We start from the raw sequence: 24,069 nt of genomic DNA on the forward strand, positions 1-24,069 counted from the left end.
GCATGGTCTGGGCATACACAATGGGGCCTTTCCCTCTCAGAACTAGTAAACTGGAGTGGCTATGATATCCACTGCAAAGAAAAAGGCTATTTACAATTAATGAGTTTCAATAAAGGAAAGTCTAAGACTAATAACTGAACCCATAACAACAGTTTATGTAAATTTTTCTGCAACTGTGTTTAAGGAATTTCATTCCCATAAAAATAGAAACTACTGCCTTTCCAAGGGTACAGCCACCAAATTTTTTGTCTACTCTTTAATTACCTATATTTTTTACCAATTTTTTTTTTTTTACCATAACTGCAAATACATGAATTTAAGAAATGCAGATAACGTAATCCATGGTACCTATATCCATGTGATAGTTTCTCAGTTTTTAACTACAACTTAATATGTACAATACTAACTTAAAATAAAAACTTACCAAGTTTGGAGATCCCGTGTAAAGTTCATCATTGACAGATTTGAATAAATGACGTTTTTGTTTTTGATGTGGAGTCTTTAAGTCATCATACTCTATGTTTTCTTGACTTTGATTAGCTAAGCTGGAAAAATCTCATCGTAAGTAAATTATAAAACATAAATACAATAAAAAAAATTTTTTTTGTTCCTTAATATACATGCCTCCTTTTACCTTAATTTCCTTATGTTGGGGGATTATGCACCTAAAACAAATATAATGACTGATTTAGTTACAAAACAATTCCAGGAATATCCCCGTAAAAATTAAGTTCTATTCCATGCAAAAAAATTTTCATACAAAGCCATCAATCAAAATCTATGTCCCCAACAATATATTCTTATGTACAGTAGACAGAAGAATCAGAGACGCTATGAACACCTTCGAGCATACTACTCGCTTGTGGCCTACGGGTAGGTAGTAACTATCTCCACTGTTCTGTGTAAATGGGTTGTATTTAAGAGCCTTAACCCTTAAGAGCCAAACTAAAAAATATATATACTGCACTCCAGACCAGGCAAACTTTGAGGAAGGCCATTAAAATTTTTTTTTTTAAATAATAAAAAGAGAAGATATGCAAATGCACATGGTGTAAGAAAAAATATCCTATAAAATTCTCCCTACCTTCCACAAGAGTTGAAAAGTACTATTTACAGCCTCTTGTGGGCCAATCATAAATTTTACCCAGTTATACATGTTTTTTCTAATAATTTTATTATGTAAAATTATAATTACAGAACTAAATTCAGTAACAAACCATGAGTATATTTTTTTGTAAAATATTTACATAAATTTATTGAGATCAAAGAGGCAATGTAACTCTTTTGGATTATACTTGTTTATAATATTTCTTTGCAAAATTACAATTATAACTGACATACTATCAAAAAAGATAGGAACTAAAACCTAAAGCCAATCTGGGTATATTTAGGAGCACATATATAAAAAGATATCACTTGAGAGAGGGACGCACTACGTACATGTCCTCTTGAAGTCAAGTACACAACTGAATCATGAGACACCTAAAATTGGCAAGCTGAGCCAGTTTTTAAGTTTCTATTAGTAAATTTATAGGCTACTGAAGTAATGGAGCCTCTTTCCTGCCCGATTTGTCCAAATTGATGTCTCATAATACTGATACTGCCCAGGAGGTAATCTGTCCACCACTCAAAGCCTGTTGTTGTTAATCACATGAGGGTATCCGTCCATTAAGGGTTAAAACAAATGTAGTGGCAAGGGTTTGAAGGAGCTGGTGGAGCACATAGGGATAGACTATATTCAGAGATAAGTGCCTAAAGTATTCTCACAGGGATTGTAAGTAGCTGGCCACCCTTATGATATGGCAAGACATTTGCAATTGCCATAATAATACAGGAAAAAAGCTATCAACTCAGTCATGCGATACTAAGAAGCTTGTAACCCCAGAAGACTACATCTCTTCTAAATGAATAATGAAAGAACAAGGATGGTGATTACAAGGCAGAGGATGAAGGAACAAGCAATAAATTAACTGCCATTAGTAGAATGTCCCACCACCAATTAACACTCCCATGGCTGAATGGCATCTCCATGTATGTGGATTTATGACATCTATATCTCCGTTCCTCTTGTAGGCTTGGGGAGTAGACAGGCCCCTGATCTCATGCACTACCACTCTTATTTGGCTAACCTCATCTTTTGAAACATCCATTAATACTTAACTGAAAGCCCGCCTATGCCAGCATGGCAATGTATTCTGGGAGACTGTGTTTCTCAGCTACTGTGGTAAGAATACCTATAATCACTACCTCTTAAATGTCCAGTCCTTTTCGGGTAGTGACAGATGGCTTCCAAAGGCACATAAAGTTGCCTTCTTTGTTAGTGGAAGTCAAAGTTTGCATGACAAATGGATAAATGATGCAATCCTAAGTACAAGCCGTTTGTGATTAAGCAAAACTATCAGGAGCCAAAGACCTATCTTTGGCATGAGTGACTGCCTGACCGAGTAAGTGACTTGCTCACAAGACTAAAAAATGTAAATGTTAACAAAAAGACATTCTTCGTGTTTAGATGGTGAGGAGAAAACTCCCAAAAAATACGCCGGGCTTCAGTAGACTTGAGAGGTCCCTGTTAGGTGGCTAAACTGTCCTAAGAGCAGGTCCCTTCTCTAAGAGGTAGAAAAGTATGTTATTGTTATAATACAATTAAGTTTGTTCATACTTACCTGGCAGATATATATAATTAAAGTGCCCACCCACCTCCCCTCAGGAGACAGCGGCACTGATAAAATATGAATAGAAAATGGGAATAGTTCCTGATATCCGCCTCCCACGGCGGGAATGGGTACTACCACCTGGCCGCCCACTGCGTGTGCCGCGAATTTTTAAATTCTGTCGGACTTCAGAAAATACAGCTATATATATATCTGCCAGGTAAGTATGAACAAACTTAATTGTATTATAACAATAACATTTTGTTCATGAAACTTACCTGACAGATATATATATAGCTGAATCCCACCTTCGGATGGTGGGAAGAGACAGAATAGGATTTTTTGGGAAACTTAAATTAAGTAGATGATATACATCTTAGTTCCTCACCTGTTAGCATAGCCGACTTCGTGATTACTGTCACCAAAGTCTGCTTCTGCGTTACTAGAGTTGCCAGCGAGGTAGAGACCTGTAATGCTGGTGCGCTCTAAATGATCTATCAACGGGGGCGTGACCACAATGTGACTAGACCATATGACCATACTTCTGAGGGCAATGAAGCTAAAACCACCACCTGACCTAACCTATCAAAGTTAGTTCCATAACTTCTAGGCTAAAGAAAAGGAACGCGCCTCAAGCGACCAACCCTTCAAAGTTAAAAGCACACCTATCCCTTTTCTATAGGATAGGATTCGTGTTGCTTCCTGCCCCCAATAATATATCTACGGATATGTATGGTCCTAGCGACTTACGGATCTGAAATGTCGTCTTCGCATCCCGTCGGGAGTGTGAAGCGAACACAGAGTTGCTTCGCTAAAGCGTGGCACTCAGGATGTTACTGAGTGTCACGCTCTGTTGAAATGCTTCCGAGGCCGCGCCCTCACCTCTTGAGCATTCCTATTAAGAAAAAATCTCAAATCTTTATGCAAACATAATGAATGAGACCTCTTAAAAGAACTCCTTGGCTATAATGCCAGGGTGTTCTTGGACATGAACCAGTCTGGTCTTTTTACGGAACACCGCAGATTGTCGGGAGTGTGAAGCGAACACAGAGTTGCTTCGCTAAAGCGTGGCACTCAGGATGTTACTGAGTGTCATGCTCTGTTGAAATGCTTCCGAGGCCGCGCCCTCACCTCTTGAGCATTCATATTAAGAAAAAATCTCAAATCTTTATGCAAACACAATGAATGAGACCTCTTAAAAGAACTCCTTGGCTATAATGCCAGGGGGTTTTTGGACATGACCCAGTCTGGTCTTTTTACGGAACACCGCAGATTGTCCGTTGACCTTGACTTTCTATAGTTTTATCAAGATAAAACTTGAGAGACCCTACAGGGCACAGGACTCTCTAATGCCCTTGCCCAATAATTTGTGCCATACCCTTGGTCTCCAAGCCTTCGGGTCAAGGGTTAGACAGGTTTTCGTTCTTATCAAGAACGGAATGCTTAGAGGACAGACCGCATTATGTCCTTTAAAGCCAAAACCTCTGATGATGGCTAAAACCTCACTAACCCTCTTTGTCGTGGCTAGAGCGGTTACAATATTAGCCTTTCTGGTCACGTGTATTAAGTTCGCAGAAAGGATAGGTTCGAATTGCTTTTGGCATCAGAAACTCAGACTACGTCTAAGTTCCATGCCGGAACCTTTGATCCAGAGAATTTTAAGATCTCCACAGACCTCAAAGATCGTGAAGCTTTGTTGTTTGACAGAACCGAATCTCTGAGCCTAGAGGCCGTCAACAACATATTTGCATATTCTACATAAGGAACTTCACAGATCTCGAGGTGGAGGAACAGTCATTTCCCTTCACTATCTCCAGAAACGGCCTCCTCCGATTGAACACTGAAAATAGGCAGCACTGCTTTGCCTTGGCCAAGAGGCTGCCATTACTCTTGAAGATCTTATCGCTCTGTACCGTTGAAGACGAAGGTAGATATTGAATGCAACCTACGTCTTCACAGACAAATCGAGAGAAGGATTCTCAAGATTCTGAACCTGTGCCTACAAATGACTGAAAACGCTAACCGCTATTTCATTGCTGTCCGGTGAGAAGTCGTAGTTGCAATGAAAGCGGGGCGTTCTTCAGTAATGAAAACACAGGGGAAAGCTGCCTGAAGAACTGCTTCTCATGGGCTGAACATTTGGAAGTAGAGCTGTCAGGTCGGAGAGTAGGCGATGTCTTTTGACATATCTGTTAATTCGGGTTGAACAATGAACAATTGTACACCTACGAATATGAGATATTTTAAAGACAAACCCAGATGTCTGCAAAATCATTCGCATTATCGCAGTGTGATGCAGCGGGAGACTTGTACAGACTTCTGTTACCGTGCGTTAAACAGAAAGATGAAAGAGTCTAAGAGATATCTCTGTTGAAAATTCTCGCAATATCGAAGGCGATGGAATCTATCGTCACAGCAGTAGATGGTCCTTCATAATTGCGAGAAACCCCGTTAATCAGAGACCTAAGTCCATGATTGTTGGGCAGAGATACGGTTCGGTAGTCAATCAAAGCAGGAGAGAGAGAGACACATAACTAACAGTGCATCTCGGAGGCCCAGCTGATACTGAGCTGCTATCAGGCAGTTCAATACGCAGTAGCTGAGCTTGAGCTCCCGCTGACTCGTCATCCCGAGTTGCCAGGTAATCCATATTCCACAAAGGAATGCGTTCGGCTAGAACCACCGAGCATAAAAGATATGCTCGAGCAATTATATTTAGGCGAAACGAATTTCGGTAAATATAAAAGTTGAAATGGTATTGTCGTGACAAAACCATAAGTATATAAAATTGAAACAAACTCCTGGGAGGTTGCAGGCAACCCAGAGTTGCAGTTCAATTAATACTCTCGTCTAAGTCGCAATCTGTAGAATAACTAGGAAATGCGCCTACCCCTCGGACAATTCAACTGCTTAGTAGAATCATGTCGCGAGGTTAATATACGTAGTATATTTATAGGATTCTGAACAACGATCTCCATCCTAAATTCTTTCCTTCAAGAAAACAAAATAAGGATTGGAGATCGACCACCTTCGATCTCTATCAAAGAGAGTGAAGGAGAAGTCTTCCTCGAAGGAAAGCTTCAATGGTGAACAGAATACTAACTGCCTGAGTTGCCAGCTACTCCCTTTACGAAGGAATAGGTATGATATTATCGAGCAAAAGGAAACTCTCAAGCAGGCCTATTTAAACGAAACAGAATTCGCTAAAAACAGAAGCTGAGTCGGTGTTGTCGTAACAATACCTGCAAAGTTGTTCTTACTCCGAAAACTCTTGGAAGGTTGAAGGGAGTGTCAAATAAATACATTAGAACAACAGTTCTTTCGGCTTCTATCCGCAGAGGTAAATATGATATGCGTATATGACTTGACCCATGCGTTAGCAAATTGACGCAAAGATAAACTACGTAAGTATTGTAGTAATTTGAACATCGAATTCTCTACTACATCTTTCCTCGACGAGGAAGAGAGAAAGAAAGGAAAACGACTGTCCACGCTCTAATGAATGAGGCTTTTTAAAAGAAACTCCTTGACTCTTTACCAAGACTCTTTTCCAAGAAAAGGGAGTAATATTCGAATAGAGATCATCAAGAGAGAACCGAGGATCGAAAAGGACCGTTCAATGTTCTTATGATATTGGACATAAGACTTCCCTCTTGAGCATTCATGGATCTAGTCTACAAGTCTTTTTCTTACTCCCCGGATGAGCCTCTGAAAATGAATGAGAGCTCTTCCGAAATTTGTTAACGAGTTTATCCGCTTAAACGATAAAAACGTTAAAATCTATGTCAATGATACCCCATTTATGAGGGGTCCCCCACTTAAATGACAAAACTTGACAAAACTATTAGCACTTTGCTAATAGGGGAAACCCTTTAACATGACCGAAAGTCACCCAGGAATCCGAGTATATAATCTTCCCGATTCTCAGAGAAATCGATGAAGAGGAAAGAGGGATCGAAGAAAAAATTCGGGTATGTTTCTCCGCTAACTCCGAATCCTTTTTTGTAAAGGAATGTCCTGTGGAGTGTCCTGAAAAAACTTCGTCTTGACGAGCATTTATAAAGCGTCAAGCGTCCTAAGAAACGTCGTGAACAGCAAATAAGACGCCTTTACTCTCGCAAAGCGTCCTGCCGAGCTTCCACCGAAGCGTCCTGGCGAATGTCCACAAAAGCGTCCTCATAAGCGTCCTGCTGAGCGTCCTCAAAAGCGTCCTGCTGAGCGTCCTGCTGAGCGTCCTCAAAACGTCCTGCTTAGCTACGAGCGTGTCTGAGCAGAGAACACCAAGTCTTCTGAACGACGTTTCAGAGAGGAACTCGTTGAGCGCCCTGATGCATGCAAGGCCCGCCAAGAGGCGTCCTGGCGAGCGACCTTTCCAACATCTCAATGTTACGACGAACCGCTTTTGCATATGACGTTGAATATTTTCAAGGGACGTCCTCATGCGAGCTCCTCCATGGAGAGCCGCACGCTGCTCCTGAAGTGTGTGAACACTAAAGGAAGACGTATGGCTTTCGTCTTCAAGACGGGCCTTAAAGACCTTCATACCTTCTTACAAAGACAGTGGCCGCCTGTGCGACAACTTGCGTCTTAGAAATGCAAAAGACCATCTCCAGAAACGCACTCAGCAAAGGAACGCCGAGCGTCCAAAAGACACCCTCGCAAGGTGCTTGCCGAGCGTCCTGGAGAATGTCTCCACTATAGGACGTCGAGCACCTCCAAAGCTTCTTCACGTCTAAATTGCCCTTCTTATGCCGAACCAGAGACATAAGTTGTTTGACTGTGCAAAGCAGCTTGCCGGACGTCAAACTTATCAGCTTGCTTTTTCGAAGAAAAGCGAACGTTACATAACGTATACGGAGCGCCATTAGGAGAGGAGACGAATACTGAGTTACTCCTCCAAAAGGTGGAATCTAGAATGTCCTTGATTACCAAATCCTTTTGGAATGCTAGCGAGGTTGAAACAGCTCTAACTTCATGAGCGTTCACTCGCAGGAGGCTCAAATCACTCTTCTGGCAAGATGAATGAGCCTCCTTAATATTTCCCTTAGGAAAAGAGCCAGTGCATTCTTCGAAAAGGGTAAATGTGGTCTCTTCCTGAGCACCATACATTACCCGAAGGACCTCTTACTTCCTTCGTTTATGTAAATAACTCGAGAGCCCTGACAGGGCACAGGACTCTTTCATCCTCTCGTGACGAGAGAGAGAGGACGTGAAGCGTCCTCTTCTCTAAAGCTTCTTTAGGGGGCGCGCGTCCTTCCGAGAGCTCCAACCCGTGTGGGGAGGACGCCTCGGAGGACGAGAAGCAATCCTTCAAGATTCGTGCACGTGCTCGATCTTCGGCAGCCTGGGAAGCGACAACAGGACCTGCCGAAAGGAAGCCAGATCAGCATGAAAAACCCGTAACCTTCCTTCGGCTTTTGACATGCCCTCTCCCTGGTTTCCTGGGAGTCCGACAGAGGTCTAGGCCTAGAGGCGTTATGGGGCCGATCTGACGTTCCCTCCTAACGAGAGAGAGGACGTGAAGCGTCCTTTTCTCTAAAGCTTCTTAGAGGGCGCGAGTCCTTCCGAGAGCTCCAACCCTTGCGCGGGGAGGACGCCTCGGAGGACGAGAAGCAATCCTTCAAGATTCGTGCACGTGCACGATCTTTTAGCAGCCTGGGAAGCGTCAACAGGTTCTGCCGAAGGGACGCCAGATCGGTGAGGAGCCCCCGTAACCCTCTTGCGGCTTTCGACATGCCCTCTCCCAGAGTCCTGGGAGTCCGACAGAGGTCCAGGCCTAGAGGCATTATGGGGCCGATCTGACGCCCCCTCCACAACACAAGGGGCACTACACTTCACAACACTGATTGGAGAGCGAGCACTTTAGCCTAAGATTACTTGATGTAATCCTCTAGCAGACACTTCTTCTAGGCCCGTAAGCCATACCACAGGGTTAGGCAAAATAAAATCTACAGGAGGTTAGAAGGTTCATTATTTCTAACTTCTGTTTACCTTTCTATAGTTTTATCAGATAATGTGGAGGAAAACTCCTGATTCTAAGATGCTCTAAAATGCGTACATGAATCCTCCTTCTTCCGTAATCAGTCACACATTACACTAATTACATTGCTTATGCAAAGAAAACATGTAAACGTCATAAATACTAAGCGAGTGTCTACCGAAAGTTCCGGTAGCCTCACCTTACCATGCAGACAACAAAGTCTGAAACTAGGCTAACTAGCTTCAGACATCAAATGCAATGAAAAAATTTACGATAGCGTGTGCCTAGCCACAAATCCATTAATAATCGAAAGAATAATTAGGATACTTAAGCGGCTAATGAAGTTTTAAACAAAATCCTAGGCGGAGGTCTGTAAACAGTTGTTTACCGACCGGCGACAGAAAAAAATATGAATAGAAAATGGGAATAGTTCCTGATATCCGCCTCCCACGGCGGGAATGGGTACTACCACCTGGCCGCCCACTGCGTGTGCCGCGAATTTTTAAATTCTGTCGGACTTCAGAAAATACAGCTATATATATATCTGTCAGGTAAGTTTCATGAACAAACTTGTATGTAATGTCCTTAGACAAAACTAATGTCCCAAAACTCCTGCACTTGTAAGAAATACTCTGGAGGTTATGATTACCGCCACTGACAGTTTCTAGAGCTGTAGATATACGTACAGTGATGGCTGAACTCAAGAACAGAGGCGTTGAGAATGGACTGGCATCCTCTTAGATACCTACTAAAGTATGAGGGGACTGAGTGCTTGTCATATAACTACTCTCTTACAAGTTGGAAAGGTCACATAAGTACAGTAGTACCTAGTACTTTGAACTTAATCCATTCTAGAAGGCTGTTCGAAGTACGGTTTGTTCAAAACATGAAACAAATATCCCCATTAGAAATAAAGGGAATCTGGATAATTCGTTCCAGCCTACCCAAAAAGTCACCTTTTCACATTTTTACTTTTATTAATGTGTTCAAAAGTTAAATTAAGAGTGTAAAGTAATGAAACAGTACATTATATGAAGTAAAATTTTCTGAATTTTATTGCTTGTGTGTACAATTTACGAACTGTGGTAAAAATGGTGCTGGCCGGCTGGGGGATGGAGGGAGGAGAGCCGGGAACGCTTTTGAACAAACCAAATTGATTGCAGTATGCAAAGGTTGATAACAAAATCAATTTTATTCACATATTGGGTACAAAGATAATCAAAGGAATCTATAGTGTCTGTCCGTTTGTGTGTCAGAGAGAGAGAGAGAGAGAGAGAGAGAGAGAGAAATTAGCGTGTTTACACTTGGATCTTAAGTGCATGAAAGAGATTGAATATTACTAGAATATAAGCGTTTTAACTAACAATTAAGTTTTTCGACCATTTCAGTAGTCAAAGTTGACCAAAGGTTGAAATTTTGGCACTTATCGTTATTTATATGAAAATATCTCAAAACTGATAAAAGCTACAACCATGGGTTGTTTTTAGTTGTATTGTGCATGAAACTGCGCACATTTCCATATATAAAACTTTATATAACGGCTAATTTTAAAATGATGCAAACATTACCACAATCGCATGTATGATTTTTTTCGGAAGAGTTACCGCGCGGACGTAAGGAAAAAGTTTTTTCATAAATTCACCATAAATCGAAATATTGTGCTAGAGACTTCCAAGTAGTTGCAAAATTAAGGTAAATGATTGAATATTACTAAAATATAAGAGTTTTAGCTTACAATTGCGTTTTTCGACCATTTCGGTAGAGTCAAAGTTGACTGAAGGTTGAAAGTTTGGCAATTATCGTTATTTATATGAAAATATCTCAAAACTCATAAAAGCTACAATCATGAGTATTTTATTGTTGTATTCTACATAAAAATGCACACATTTTCATATATAATACTTCATGTAACGGCTAATTTACAATGGTACAAAAATTATGTCAAAGTGACGAAATAATTTCAGAGATGTGTCACAGACACTTTTTAGTGCGGCAAGAAAGAAATTCGCGCTTGCGCGCCTGCGTAACGATTGTAAACAAAACAACACCTTGATCCGTGAACTCCCAGCATCCCCCAAGGCGCGTGATTCAAAAGTTTTAGGCTGGTAGGCCTATAAGTATTTTTCAGCGAATTTTAAAAAAAACTTTTGTAAGTCGACGTAAAATACGTCCAGTCGGCACACGGGAGACAAAAAATGTCGACGTAAAATACGTCCAGTCGGCGTAAGAGGGTTAATAAACATATGCACATGTGCCATACAATTTCTCTCATCAGAGTTATCCGTATTTGAAAGAGCGAAATGGAAACGTTATTGTAGTATTTCTTTAAAATACTATCACATATGATTTTTGTAACTACAGTTATATTATCATTATTATTTGAAAATATTAATAAACATATACATGCATGTGCCATAAAAATCTCCCATCTCAGTAAAGAGAGAGAGAGAGAGAGAGAGAGACACGGTTCCTCCCCTCCTGTCACATTGCTTGATATACTTGACAGCTGTTAGACCTGTTTGGTACCTGAAGTTCGAAAGTAAGATGCGTGAAGACAGGGAGTTCCTTCATTCTTACATAATTTTTAATTTATAAACTAAAATCTTACTGATTCACTTTGGTATTTTCTTTAATGAATTGATATTATTACTGTTTACATTAATATTGATATTTGAAAATTAGTAAATAATTTATTTATTTATACAGAGAGAGAATTATCCTTATTTTTAAAGAGTGAAATGGAAAGATTATTGTAGTATTTCTGTAAAATACTATCACATGATTTTTGTAATTACATTTATTATTATAATTATTATTATTATTTTTTTTTTTTGTCTATCACAGTCCTCCAATTCGACTGGGTGGTATTTATAGTGTGGGGTTCCGGGTTGCATCCCGCCTCCTTAGGAGTCCATCACTTTTCTTACTATGTGTGCCATTTCTAGGATCACACTCTTCTGCATATATAGAGTCCTGGTGTTACTTCAGACTCTAGTTTCTCCAGATTCCTTTTCAGGGATCTTGGGATCGTGCCTAGTGCTCCTATGATTATGGGTACGATTTCCACTGGCATATCCCATATCCTTCTTATTTCTATTTTCAGGTCTTGATACTTATCCATTTTTTCCCTCTCTTTCTCTTCAACTCTGGTGTCCCATGGCATTGCGACATCAATGAGTGACACTTTCTTTTTTATTTTGTCAATCAACGTCACATCTGGTCTATTTGCACGTATCACCCTATCCGTTCTGATACCATAGTCCCAGAGGATCTTTGCCTGATCGTTTTCTATCACTCCTTCAGGTTGGTGCTCGTACCACTTATTACTGCAAGGTAGCTGGTGTTTCTTGCACAGGCTCCAGTGGAGGGCTTTTGCTACTGAATCATGCCTCTTTTTGTACTGGTTCTGTGCAAGTGTTGGACATTCACTTGCTATGTGGTTTATGGTTGCATTTTTGTATTGCACTTCCTACATATGGGAGAGATGTTATTTCCATATCTTTCTTTGAACATATCTGGTTCTTAGGGCCTGATCTTGTGCCATTGTTATCATTCCTTCAGTTTCCTTCTTGAGCTCTCCCCTCAGTAGCCATTGCCATGTGGCTAGTTCTTTAGTCTGTCTCATGTATTGTCCATGCATTGGTTTGTTGTGCCATTCCTCTGTTTTGCTTGTCATTCTCCTGTCTCTGTATATTTCTGGGTCTTCGTCTACTTTTATCAGTCCTTCTTGAGCCACTTGTCTTCACTGGTTTTCAGATATTGCCCAGTGCTCTGTTCTCGATGTTGATGCAGTCCTCTATGCTTAGTAGTCCCCTCCCTGCTAGTCTTATTTCAGAGCTTGTAACTTGTATTCCAGTTGTGCATTGTATTTTTGAGGAAGCTGATGGTGTTTTCCTCTGCCCCATATATTTTCAGGCATTCTATTAGCCGTGTGTGTGGTATCATGTTGAAGGCTTTCTTATAGTCAATCCATGCCATGCTTAGGTTGGTTTTCCTTCTTCTATTGTTCTTCATTACCATTTTGTCTATCAGGAGCCGGTCTTTTGTGCCCCTACACTTCCTTCTGCAGCCTTTCTGTTGGTGGGGGATGGTGTTTGTCTCCTCTAGGTAGTTGTATAGCCTTTAACTGATGATACCTGTTAGTAACTTCCACATTATTGATAAGCAGGTAATAGGCCTGTAGTTACTGGCTATATTTCCCTTACTCCTGTCTTTTTGTACTTAGGATGTTCTTCCTGTGGTCTTCCATTTGGGCGCATGGTGATTTGTGATACAATGCTGGAGTTGTTCTGCTGTTCATGGGTGTAGCATTGTATCACAAATCACCATGCGCCCAAATGGAAGACCACAGGAAGAACATCCTAAGTACAAAAAGACAGGAGTAAGGGAAATATAGCCAGTAACTACAGGCCTATTACCTGCTTACCAATAATGTGGAAGTTACTAACAGGTATCCATGGACTTCATCGGGACCTGGGGCTTTCCAGTTGGGTATTTTCTTTAGTTGGTGTCAACTGTGTCTGTCATGATCTCCATGAATCTTTTTTTTATTCTCCCTGTTTCTTCTTCCATAACTTCCTGGAGCCATGTTGCATGCTTGTTGTGTGATACCGGATGGCTCCATATGTTTTCCCAGAGTCTCTTATTTGGTTCGGCTTCAGGAATTTCTTGGTGATTGTTTTCCCCTCTTAGTTGGCTGTATATTATTATTATTATTATTATTATTATTATTATTATTATTATTATTATTATCATTTGAAAATATTAATAAACATATTATAGATACATGTACTCATCTCAGTAAAAAAGAGAGAAAGAGAGAGACAACACACTCCCTCCCCTACTGTCACATTACTTATATCTGACAGCTGTTAGACCTCAGTTTGGTTACCAGGAGTTCGTGAAGACTGGGTTTTACTTAATTCTTACAAAATTTTTTAATTCATAAACTAAAATCTTACTACTTCACTATAGTATTTTCTTAAATGAATTGACTGCTGTTTACATTAATATTAATATTTGAAAATTAGTAAATCATTTATTTATCATACAGAAAACATACAACTCTGTAAGAGAGAGAGAATTATTATTGTTATTATGTGTTATCTAATCTTATTAAACTTACTAATACAGTATTGATCAGCATCACTTAAAAATTAGTAAATCATTTTTGTATAAAAAATGTATTTAGTCAAGAAAATAACATCAAAATACACTAATTAGTGATTATTTATCGTCGGAAAAAAAGGCAAATAGGCAAATTTTCCTCAAATAATGGGTAGATATGGTTCAGAGAGAAATCCGCGAATCCTTGAGTCCGCAAATACAGGGGCTCCACTGTGTATGTGTTATTTTTTATATATATATATATATATATATATATATATATCTAGATATATATAGATATATATATATATATATATATATATATATATATATATATATATATATATATACGATATATTATATATACAGTGGACCCCCCGTATTTGCTGATTTCTCTCTGGACCATATCTTCCCATTATTTGCAGGGGATTCGCCTATTCGCGGGATTTTCCGGCAAAAATCATCACTAATTAGTGTATTTTGATGTTACTTTTATGACTAAATGCATTTTTATGGTACAAAAATTATTTAATAATTTTCAAATATTAATACTGATTAATACTGTATTAGAAAGATTAGTAAGATTAAATGATATCACATAATAAAAATAATTTTTTTTCTCACTCTCTCCTACAGAGATGTATGGTTTTTTTATGATAAATAATTGATTTACTATTTTCAAATATTAATATTAATGTATACAGCAATAATATCAATTCATTAAAGAAAATACTAAAGTGAATTAGTAAGATTTTAGTTTATAAATTTGAAAAATTATGTAAGAATGAAGGAAATCCCAGTCTTCTCTCTCAAATTCCAGGCACGAAAGCTGTCTGATATGTCAAGTAATGGGATGGAGGGGGAGGAGATGTTGTGCTGTTGCCACCAAGTGTTCATGCAATTTCTCTCTCTCTCTCTCTCTCCTCTCTCCTCTCTCTTATCTCTCTCTCTCTCTCTCTCTCTCTCTCTCTCTCTCTCTCTCTCTCTCTCTCTCTCATTTACGGAGACTCGACATATTTTATAGTACATGTACTATTTGTTTTTAATACTTTGAAATAATAAATCAATAATAATTAATAATAATAATAATAATAATAATAATAATAATAATAATATAACTGTAATTACAAAATTCATATTATGTGATAGTATTTTAAAGAAATACAACAATCTATCCATTTCACTCTTTTAATTGAGGATAACTCTCTCTCTCTCTCTCCTTTTGCCACACAGGATATGTATTATCATAGTGGTAACTCACTCCCTCTGTTTCGCTGGAAGAACAGAGAGATAAACCCTCTCTCTCTCTTTACTGAGATGAAAGAATTTTTATGGACTAGTATGTAAAATGTTTATAGATATTTTATGTTCTTAATAATAATAATAATAATAATAATAATAATAATAATAATAATATATGCAGAGACTCAAGGCGATACTCAAGCCAAAACTCAACGCCGGAAATATGATAAAAGGCCATAAACACATGGGCAGTGCCAGTAATCAGATACAGCGCAGGAATAGTGGAACGGACGAAGGCAGAACTCCGCAGCATAGATCAGAAAACCAGGAAACATATGACAATACACAAAGCACTATACCCAAGAGCAAATACGGACAGACTATACATAACATGAAAGGAAGGAGGGAGAGGACTACTAAGTATAGAGGACTGTGTCAACATCGAGAACAGAGCACTGGGACAATATCTGAAAACCAGTGAAGACGAGTGGCTAAAGAGTGCATGGGAAGAAGGACTAATAAAAGTAGACGAAGACCCAGAAATATACAGAGACAGGAGAATGACAGACAGAACAGAGGACTGGCACAACAAACCAATGCACGGACAATACATGAGACAGACTAAAGAACTAGCCAGCGATGACACATGGCAATGGCTACTGAGGGGAGAGCTAAAGAAGGAAACTGAAGGAATGATAACAGCGGCACAAGGTCAGGCCCTAAGAACCAGATATGTTCAAAGAACGATAGACGGAAATAACATCTCTCCCATATGTAGGAAGTGCAATACAAAAAATGAAACCATAAACCACATAGCAAGCGAATGCCCGGCACTTGCACAGAACCAGTACAAAAAGAGGCATGATTCAGTGGCAAAAGCCCTCCACTGGAGCCTGTGCAAGAAACATCAGCTACCTTGCAGTAATAAGTGGTACGAGCACCAACCTGAGGGAGTGATAGAAAACGATCACGCAAAGATCCTCTGGGACTATGGTATCAGAACGGATAGGGTGATACGTGCAAACAGACCAGACGTGACGTTGATTGACAAAGTCAAGAAGAAAGTATCACTCATTGATGTCGCAATACCATGGGACACCAGAGTTGAAAATAGAAATAAGAAGGATATGGGATATGCCAGTGGAAATCGTACCCATAATCATAGGAGCACTAGGCACGATCCCAAGATCCCTGAAAAGGAATCTAGAAAAACTAGAGGCTGAAATAGCTCCAGGACTCATGCAGAAGAGTGTGATCCTAGAAACGGCACACATAGTAAGAAAAGTGATGGACTCCTAAGGAGGCAGGATGCAACCCGGAACCCCACACTATAAATACCACCCAGTCGAATTGGAGGACTGTGATAGAGCAAAAAAAAAATAAAAAAATAAATAAATAAATAAATAAATAATAATAATAATAAAACTGTAATTACAAAATTTGTATGTGGTAGTATTTTAAAGAGATAAAAATGACCTTTCCATTTCACTTATGTAAGATAATAATAATAATAATAATAACTAATTTCAAATGAAAATTCTTCCCTTTGTCTTTTTCTGTATCAATTTCCCTACCTTCTTGTAACACCAGTGATGCTTGGAGCTGGGAAGCTGTCAAACATCTCAGGAACAGTGCCATACAATGATCAATGAATTTTATGGTTTGTATGCAATCTCTCTCTCTCTCTCTTCTCTCTCTCTCTCTCTCTCGCTCTCTCTCTCTATCTCTCTCTCTCTCTACCTCTCTCTCTTACTGAGGAATCCTTTTTATGGTACATGTATGCAATAAGTTTATTATTAATATTTTCCAATAATAATACTATATGTATAATAATAATACTATAAATGTAATTACAGAATTCATATGTGAGTATTTTAAATACAATAATCTTTCCATTTCACTCTTTTATGGGAGGGGAAATAAGTGTTGCCTATAGAAGTTCCTTTCAATCTATTGATATCGTAAGGAGTTATTCTCTCTCTTTCTCTCTCTCTCTCTCTCGTCTCTCTCTCTCTCTCTCTCCTCTCTCTCTCTCTCTCGTTCTCCTGTTATTGGCTGTTTTATATTTCTAATGGTAAAATGTTTAAGATGACTTTGAAATTATATTAATAATACCAATTCAATGGTATATTTGATGTAGGATGATACTTCAAGTATACATTTGGTATCTGAACTTTCAAGATACAAGATAGGTAGATATGGGCATTTTTAGAGGGGAGTTCTAACTATTCGCGGGTTTGCGTTATTTGCGGGGGTCCCTTGTACACAGGAACACTGTGTGTGTGTGTGTGTGTGTGTGTGTATATATATATATATAATATATATATATATATATATATATAGATATATATATATATATATATATATAAAACTTCAGTTCCAGGAAGCTATTGTGCTCCTTCTGGTATGCCGGCATTACCTCCTAACTGTTAAGGTACGTTCTCCAACCATATGCCAAAGCATCAGCGAATACGACTTCTACATCAAGTGGAACAGGAGGGACACCTACTTTCAGGTATCCTGCCACCATCGAAAATCAATTGAGCTACAAGAAACAGCAAATAAATACAATGGTCAAGGTTCCACCCACAAACAACCCCTCAGTTAGGTCAACCACACAATAAATACGGCGAAGTAAAACATAAACACAACAAACTAAACTCGTATTTGCCATCAGCTGATTTCCAAACCAAACCATTGACCACTCTGTTAGTATTTTATGATACAAAAATATAAGAATACATACAATAATATTGGATACAGTAATGTATAACTTTTTAAAAGATTCACGGAAAAGATGCATATTCATTGTTTTTATTTCATGAATATACATAGCTGTCAGCAGCCTGACATCGCTCAATTAGGTATGTCGCTGTCAGTCTGAATCTTGATTACCGTTTCGTGTCCAAATTTTTTTTCTCCTGATGTATCATTGTCAGAATGCATAGAACCTCCAAAATTGGCTTATATTAATAAATTACTAAATTATATCATAAATGAAGTATACAGTATAGTGTAGGCTAGGCTACTGTATTTGTATATATACGATATAAGTACCATGATAACATCATCATCGTATACACGAAGCTAACTTGTTAAATGTTATTCAATTTCTCTTTATACTGAATTATCATAATGCAATGCACATTGAACCTAGAGATTTAGCTGAAATTAACAATTACTATGCCATATATGTATAAACTATGCTGTGTAGTGTACCTCCACCCCCAGCTGATTTTTCCAAACCGAAACATGATCAGTTTGTTTGTATTTTATAACACAAATAGTAATACAAGACTACATACAGCATTACTAGATAAAGAGTAAGGATAACTTTTTAAAAGAGCAGAGAAAAATATGCATATTCGTTGTTTGCCTTTTATGAGGCAGTCTCAGCACCTAGATTAAGAAACCGATAACCAGACAACGCTATAAACCCTACGGAATGTAAACCCTGTTATGAATATATTGAACAAGTGCCGTAAAACTGAAACGCCGCTAACCAATGGCGACGGTAACCACAGGCTGCCTGTAGCATGAACCATGAATTTTAACATTTTAGCTATGCAATTAGTACTGGGTGAGTTAATTATATAAAAATCACACTGGCTCTGTAACATGATCAGTTACTGCTGCAGTATGGGGTCTGTGGTGGGAGGTTGAAACAGTATCCTTTGGAAGCTTGAATTTCAAATCAATGGCCCCATGGCCTTGTTCCAAATGAACAGGTTTCATCCACTGAATAAAAAAATACAGAAAAAATAGTTTTTTAAAATATGGCTAGATCTACTAAATTCAGAAGTCATAAGAAATTGCACATATTTTGTATTCTATACGCTCCTAATGTAACAGATATATGTAGCACTATTTCATTTCACAATATTCCTTATTTAGGAAAACTTAAGAAAATCTACAATTAGAATAATGTACAAATACAAAATATATATCTGTCAATAGCAAACATGTAGGTGATAGGCAGAATGATGTTAGACAACATCAATAAGACACCATTTGAAAATCTAGCTCATTTTGTTGTCTTGTATTATTGAAGCACTTTACTATATCTAAATATTTCATATACAATTCTATAATAGTACATACTTTCCATATTATGTTGAAATGAACAATAATAACTTTGAGTCAGAATTAGTCACGAATCATATGACAGAAAGTGTGCCAATTAGTGTTATGTTAATCACTTTCGCATTAGTTTTGTGGGTGCATTGTTTTTACTTATGAGTATATTGATTTTTTTTATATATATTGTAGCACAGTATTAAGAATACTTTATAGTGTCTGTATGCATGTAATACTCATTATTGATTAGGTACTACAGTACCATAAGATGAAAGTCATTCTTAAAATATGTAAAAGAAATATGTGAAAAAAAGAAATGTTTGTAAGGACAGTTTAGTCAACAAAATGTCTTGAAACTTTGAAAATTAACTTCTTTTTACAAGTTCTGTAAACAAATAAAGCATAAGAGCATGTAATTTCTTAGGAAATTTGTTTTCCTGACTCTGACATACTACCTGAAAAATAACAAAATCCAATAAATAGAGGTGCCAATGCACTAGTTCTCAGGATGTTGCATCCTTTCCTAGTTACACTGATAAGAGTGCCTTCAACTTGTACCTAAAATTCACACACAAAACAATAGCACTAAGCTTAAAAGGTACATTTACAGTAGGCAATTTATTAATAAGATTATTACAAGACTAGATAGGAATTACTTACATGCTTTTATTTTCTTGATTATTCAAGTGTGGATTAAACACTTCTGAAGTTTTAGTTCTTCTTCCTCTTCCTCTCCTTCCTGTTACCTTTGTATTTTTCCTATCACTGTAAACAGGTGGCTCCCAAGGTGAGTCCTCTGTATTGTTGCCATCATCCTCAATCTCAAATACCTTGAAAATTTGCAATGAAACATGAATGCTTCTACTGTTACAAAAAATTTTTTTTTCTTTAATAAATAAAATGGTTCGTGCTGGGTTGCTTAAAGGATTCACACACAAAAAAGTTCACAAAGTAAGCACTATAATCCTGTAAACTGAAGCATTTAATAGTTTTTAAGCAGTTCTATTACTATATTTTTAGAATGTAGTGTCACCAAACCAGAGATAGGCTAAAAGGGTGTCTTTATTTCTTTATTATTAAATTTACATTTCATCTAACAACTTGTATTCTTTTAAGTCTAATTGGATCAAGTAAAACTGAACGAGAGTTGGGAGAAGTGAGGGAGACTGTGATGGGAGCCAGTGATGGATAGTCAGTGTTTTTGGAGCTTAAATATTATTGATGGTCAGTTATTTAGTGTTTTTGAAGCTGTTGTTTGAATCATTGTTGGTATTGTATGTTTGAAGGTTTTTGTGCCTGTGTTGTTGAATTTGTTGTGCTTATGAGTGCTGTTGTGTTGTAGATGAGTTGTTGTTGGTGGTGGTTCCTTGGTGTTGTGGGCAGTGTGCTGACTTGTCGTGCTATTGGTTTTTGGTGCTGTTAGTGATTAATTGTGCAGTGGTCCTTTGTTGTATAGTTATTGAATTGTTGTGTGGTTGTTGTCCTTTTTTGGTTGTTTGTGTATTGTGTTACAACGGCTAGCCTATCCTAGCTATATCCACCAGACAGCAGTGCAGCTTCTCACCCTGAGCGTGTATTAAGTACATGTGTTTTGAGTTTTTTGTTTTTAGTTTGTGTAATCCTGCCACATTATTTATTGGTGCCCAACATGGAGCTGCTGGTGTGGCAACTGCAGGACGGTTGGTGTGGTGGGTTGTATGATTGGTGAAGGAAAATGAGTATGGAAGGTTTGACTGAAGTGGAGAGGCTGAAGGAGTTGTTGTGGTTGTTGAGGGAAACTAAGAAGAGAGTGGAAGAAGAGAATGAGAGGTTGAGGGTAGAGTGTGAGGAGCTGAAGAGCGAGTTAGAGGAAATGAGAGGAATGCTAAGGAGTGCGAAAGTGGAAATGAAAGAAGAGGTGAAAGGAGTGGAAGAGAGATTCATTGAGAAAATGGATGAAAAATTTGGAGTAATGATGAATGCAGTGCAGGAGATGATGAAGGGATTCATGAGAAAGGGAACAGTAGGAGGTAGGCCTACTGGGTCTTGTGACGGGCCAGGAGTGGTAAAGAAAGTGGAAGAGTGAATGGATGCGAGTACGAGTGACGAAGGTGATTTGGTTGTGATAAGCAAGGGGGAGAAGGGGAAGACACAGGATAAGGATAAACCTGAGGACAAGAATAAGAAGGGGGCTGAGGAAAGGAAGACTAAGGGAAAGAAGGCTAGTATGGATGACAGACAGGATGAGACTAGGACTGAATACGTTGGGGAAAGGGCTGAGAGTGATTTAGATAGTGGTGAGTGGAAACAGGTTGGTAGAAAGAAGAAAGGTAAGAAGAGCGTAATCAAGAGCATGGATGTAAGTAATGAAGTTGATTTGTTGTATTCGGAAGAAGTTAAGAGGGATCAGAATGGAAGTACAGTAGTACCTTGAGATACGAAATTAACCCGTTCCGAGGCGCATTTCGTATCATGTGTTTTTCGTATCTTGGACCACATTTTACATGTAAAATGGCTAATCCGTTCCAAGCCCTCCAAAAACACCCCAGTAAATTTCATAATAAAGCTAAATTGACCTATAAACAATGAAATACTACAACAATTTGGACCATTCAATACCTAAATTAAGAATAAAAATGCAAAACCTGTAAATAAAGTGTATATTAGTGTACAAGAAATATTATTACATACTGTAACATAAAATGTGGAAGCTTACCTTTCGAGTGAGGCTATCTCCAAAAGTGGCGGCAGAGGAGGAGGACGACAAACAGCAGATACGTACACTTAACTTTACGAAACACATAAAAAAATGTCAGAAAAACAAACTAAACTTTACAAAACACATTAACAAAACTGTAACACTTAACTTTACAAAAAACTTAAAATTTATTTTGTCTTTTTTGATTTTTACATTTCTTTTTACTTTTTTATACTTTACATAATTTCAATTTCTTCACCACCGAATGATGCCAGTCCGTTTATGGAATTTTTCGAACCACCCATGAGAAGCCTTGAACTCTGGGGTTGCCGTTGATGTCCCCTCTCTGCCGTCGTCTTAGGCTTGGGCAATCAAATCGCCGAAAATAGCGCTGGCCTTCTGGCAGATTGCTGTCTCGGTTATCATATCGCCATCGATTTCTTTGTCCTCGATCCATACAAGAAGCAGCCTTTCCATTTCATTATGCACATGGCTCCTCTTGTTGGACAAAATCGTCACGCCCTTGGAAGGTGTAGCTGCTTTGATGGCTTCCTTCTGCTTAAGGATGGTGCCTATCATCGACGGATTTCTGCCGTATTCCTTAGCGATCACACTCAACCGCAAGCCAGCTTCATACTTTTTTAATATCTCCATCTTTGTCTCCATAGAAAGCATTCTCTTCTTCTGTGAACTTCAGCAATTTTCTTGGGACCCATGACTATATGTACTGTACTTAATTAAGTTACGTATGTAGTACGTATACTAATTAGGTTCTCACAACACGATAAAGTAGCACAACGAAATCCGATAAAGTAGCACAACGAAATCACTAATGAATTTACGATACTAAATGAAATCGTTGGACCAAACGAATGCCGCATGTGTACGATAAAGCTTTGGGTGCGAAGTGGCCGAGCGAAGGAACGCCACCACGTAAGATACATGATGGGAGGGATGCAGTCCAATAGGAGAGAAGGATCTCATGGCTTGGCTAGCATCAGGAACCAATGGGAGAGCAGGAGGATGGTGGCGAGTCTACTAGAACTAAGATGGCGGCGCGCGGCACGAGTTTCAAAATTGTTATCAGGCGAATCTCGGACTTTCAGAAACCTTTCGATCTTGAAAACTTTTTGTATGTAGAGCAGTAAAATTTTTCGTGTCAGCTTTCGTATCTCGAGTTTTTCGTAAGTTGAGCCTTTTGTATCTCGAAGTACCACTGTAGTGAAAATGAGAGTCTGGAAAAAGAGTTGGGTAGCTTTTTGACAGGATTTTTTTTGAGTATGTATGGGGTAATGATGAGTGTAGGGAATGTGCCATATGAGTGTGAAAGTGCTGTATGAGAGTGTAAGGATTATGGAACAGGCAAAAAGTATAAAGAGTAGTGTTTGTTATAGGAGAAAACAATATGCCAGCTTGCTTTTTGATAGGGATAGATTTTTTGAGGATGCATGATATAGGCATAGATATATGAAACAGAAAGGGGGGTAGAAAAACAGCTAGGATTCAAGATGGTAATGTGTTTGTAGCGAACTTTGTGGGTATGATTGATATTGCTAGGAGTGAGAATGATCTGTTGAGTGAGGAAGAGATTGAGGAAAGGCAAGACAAGTGCTTGGAGATAAGTATGTTGCAAACATGTGTTTTGGGAGGAGTGCATGTGGAAGATTGGCCATGTGAGTTGGATGTATATAAGAGGGTTGCTAAATGGTTTGTAGTGCGTAAAAACAGAGTATTTTTTACATCAGGAAGGGGTGTATGACAGGGAGGTGTATGTGCCGGTGTTTTCTGTTGAGTCAGATGCGAGTATGTGTTTGTTGATGCATGACTGGTTTGGGCATATGGGGAAAATTAAGTTGTGGGAATGCATGAGAGATTGTATACCTCTGGGTAGAATAAGATTTGTATGGATGTAGCTGTCATGTGTGAGGACTGTCAGAGGGGAAAGTACCAGTGTGTGCATGCAAGTCCGCCTGTGTTGCGATTGCAGATGAAAGAGCCATTTGAAATGCTTGTGATTGATTGTGTTTCTTTGCTGAGGACTGCGAGAGGACACATGGGGATGATTGTGATGGTGGATCACATGAGTTCCCATCAAAGATAAAAGGAGTGAAACTGTTGCACAAATGGTGGGTCAAGTGAAGTTGCCTATGTGTCTGTGCAAGCAAGCAAAACTGTTGAGTGATAATGGACCTGAGTTTGTGGGATGGGAATTTGAAGAAATGTTTAAGGAATGGGGTATTGTGCATGTGTATTCTACTCCTTATATGCTCAGTGCAAATGGTTTGGCTGAAAGGACTGTTGGAACGATGACTGAGATTTTGCGAATGAGTAGTAAA

General features: G+C 38.6%; 1 protein-coding gene across 1 annotated transcript in view; it reads right to left on the reverse strand.

Annotated features, from left to right (window-relative positions):
* The window catches only part of LOC135197440 (kinesin-like protein KIF20B), a 329,336-nt gene that overhangs the window by 13,561 nt on the left and 291,706 nt on the right, over nt 1–24,069 (reverse strand). The window contains 2 exon segments of the mRNA XM_064224510.1: nt 425–545; nt 19,717–19,886. Coding sequence (XP_064080580.1) covers nt 425–545; nt 19,717–19,886 — 291 coding nt within the window.

Source organism: Macrobrachium nipponense, chromosome 21, assembly GCF_015104395.2.
Source record: "Macrobrachium nipponense isolate FS-2020 chromosome 21, ASM1510439v2, whole genome shotgun sequence".
Classification (NCBI taxonomy): Eukaryota; Metazoa; Arthropoda; class Malacostraca; order Decapoda; family Palaemonidae; genus Macrobrachium; species Macrobrachium nipponense.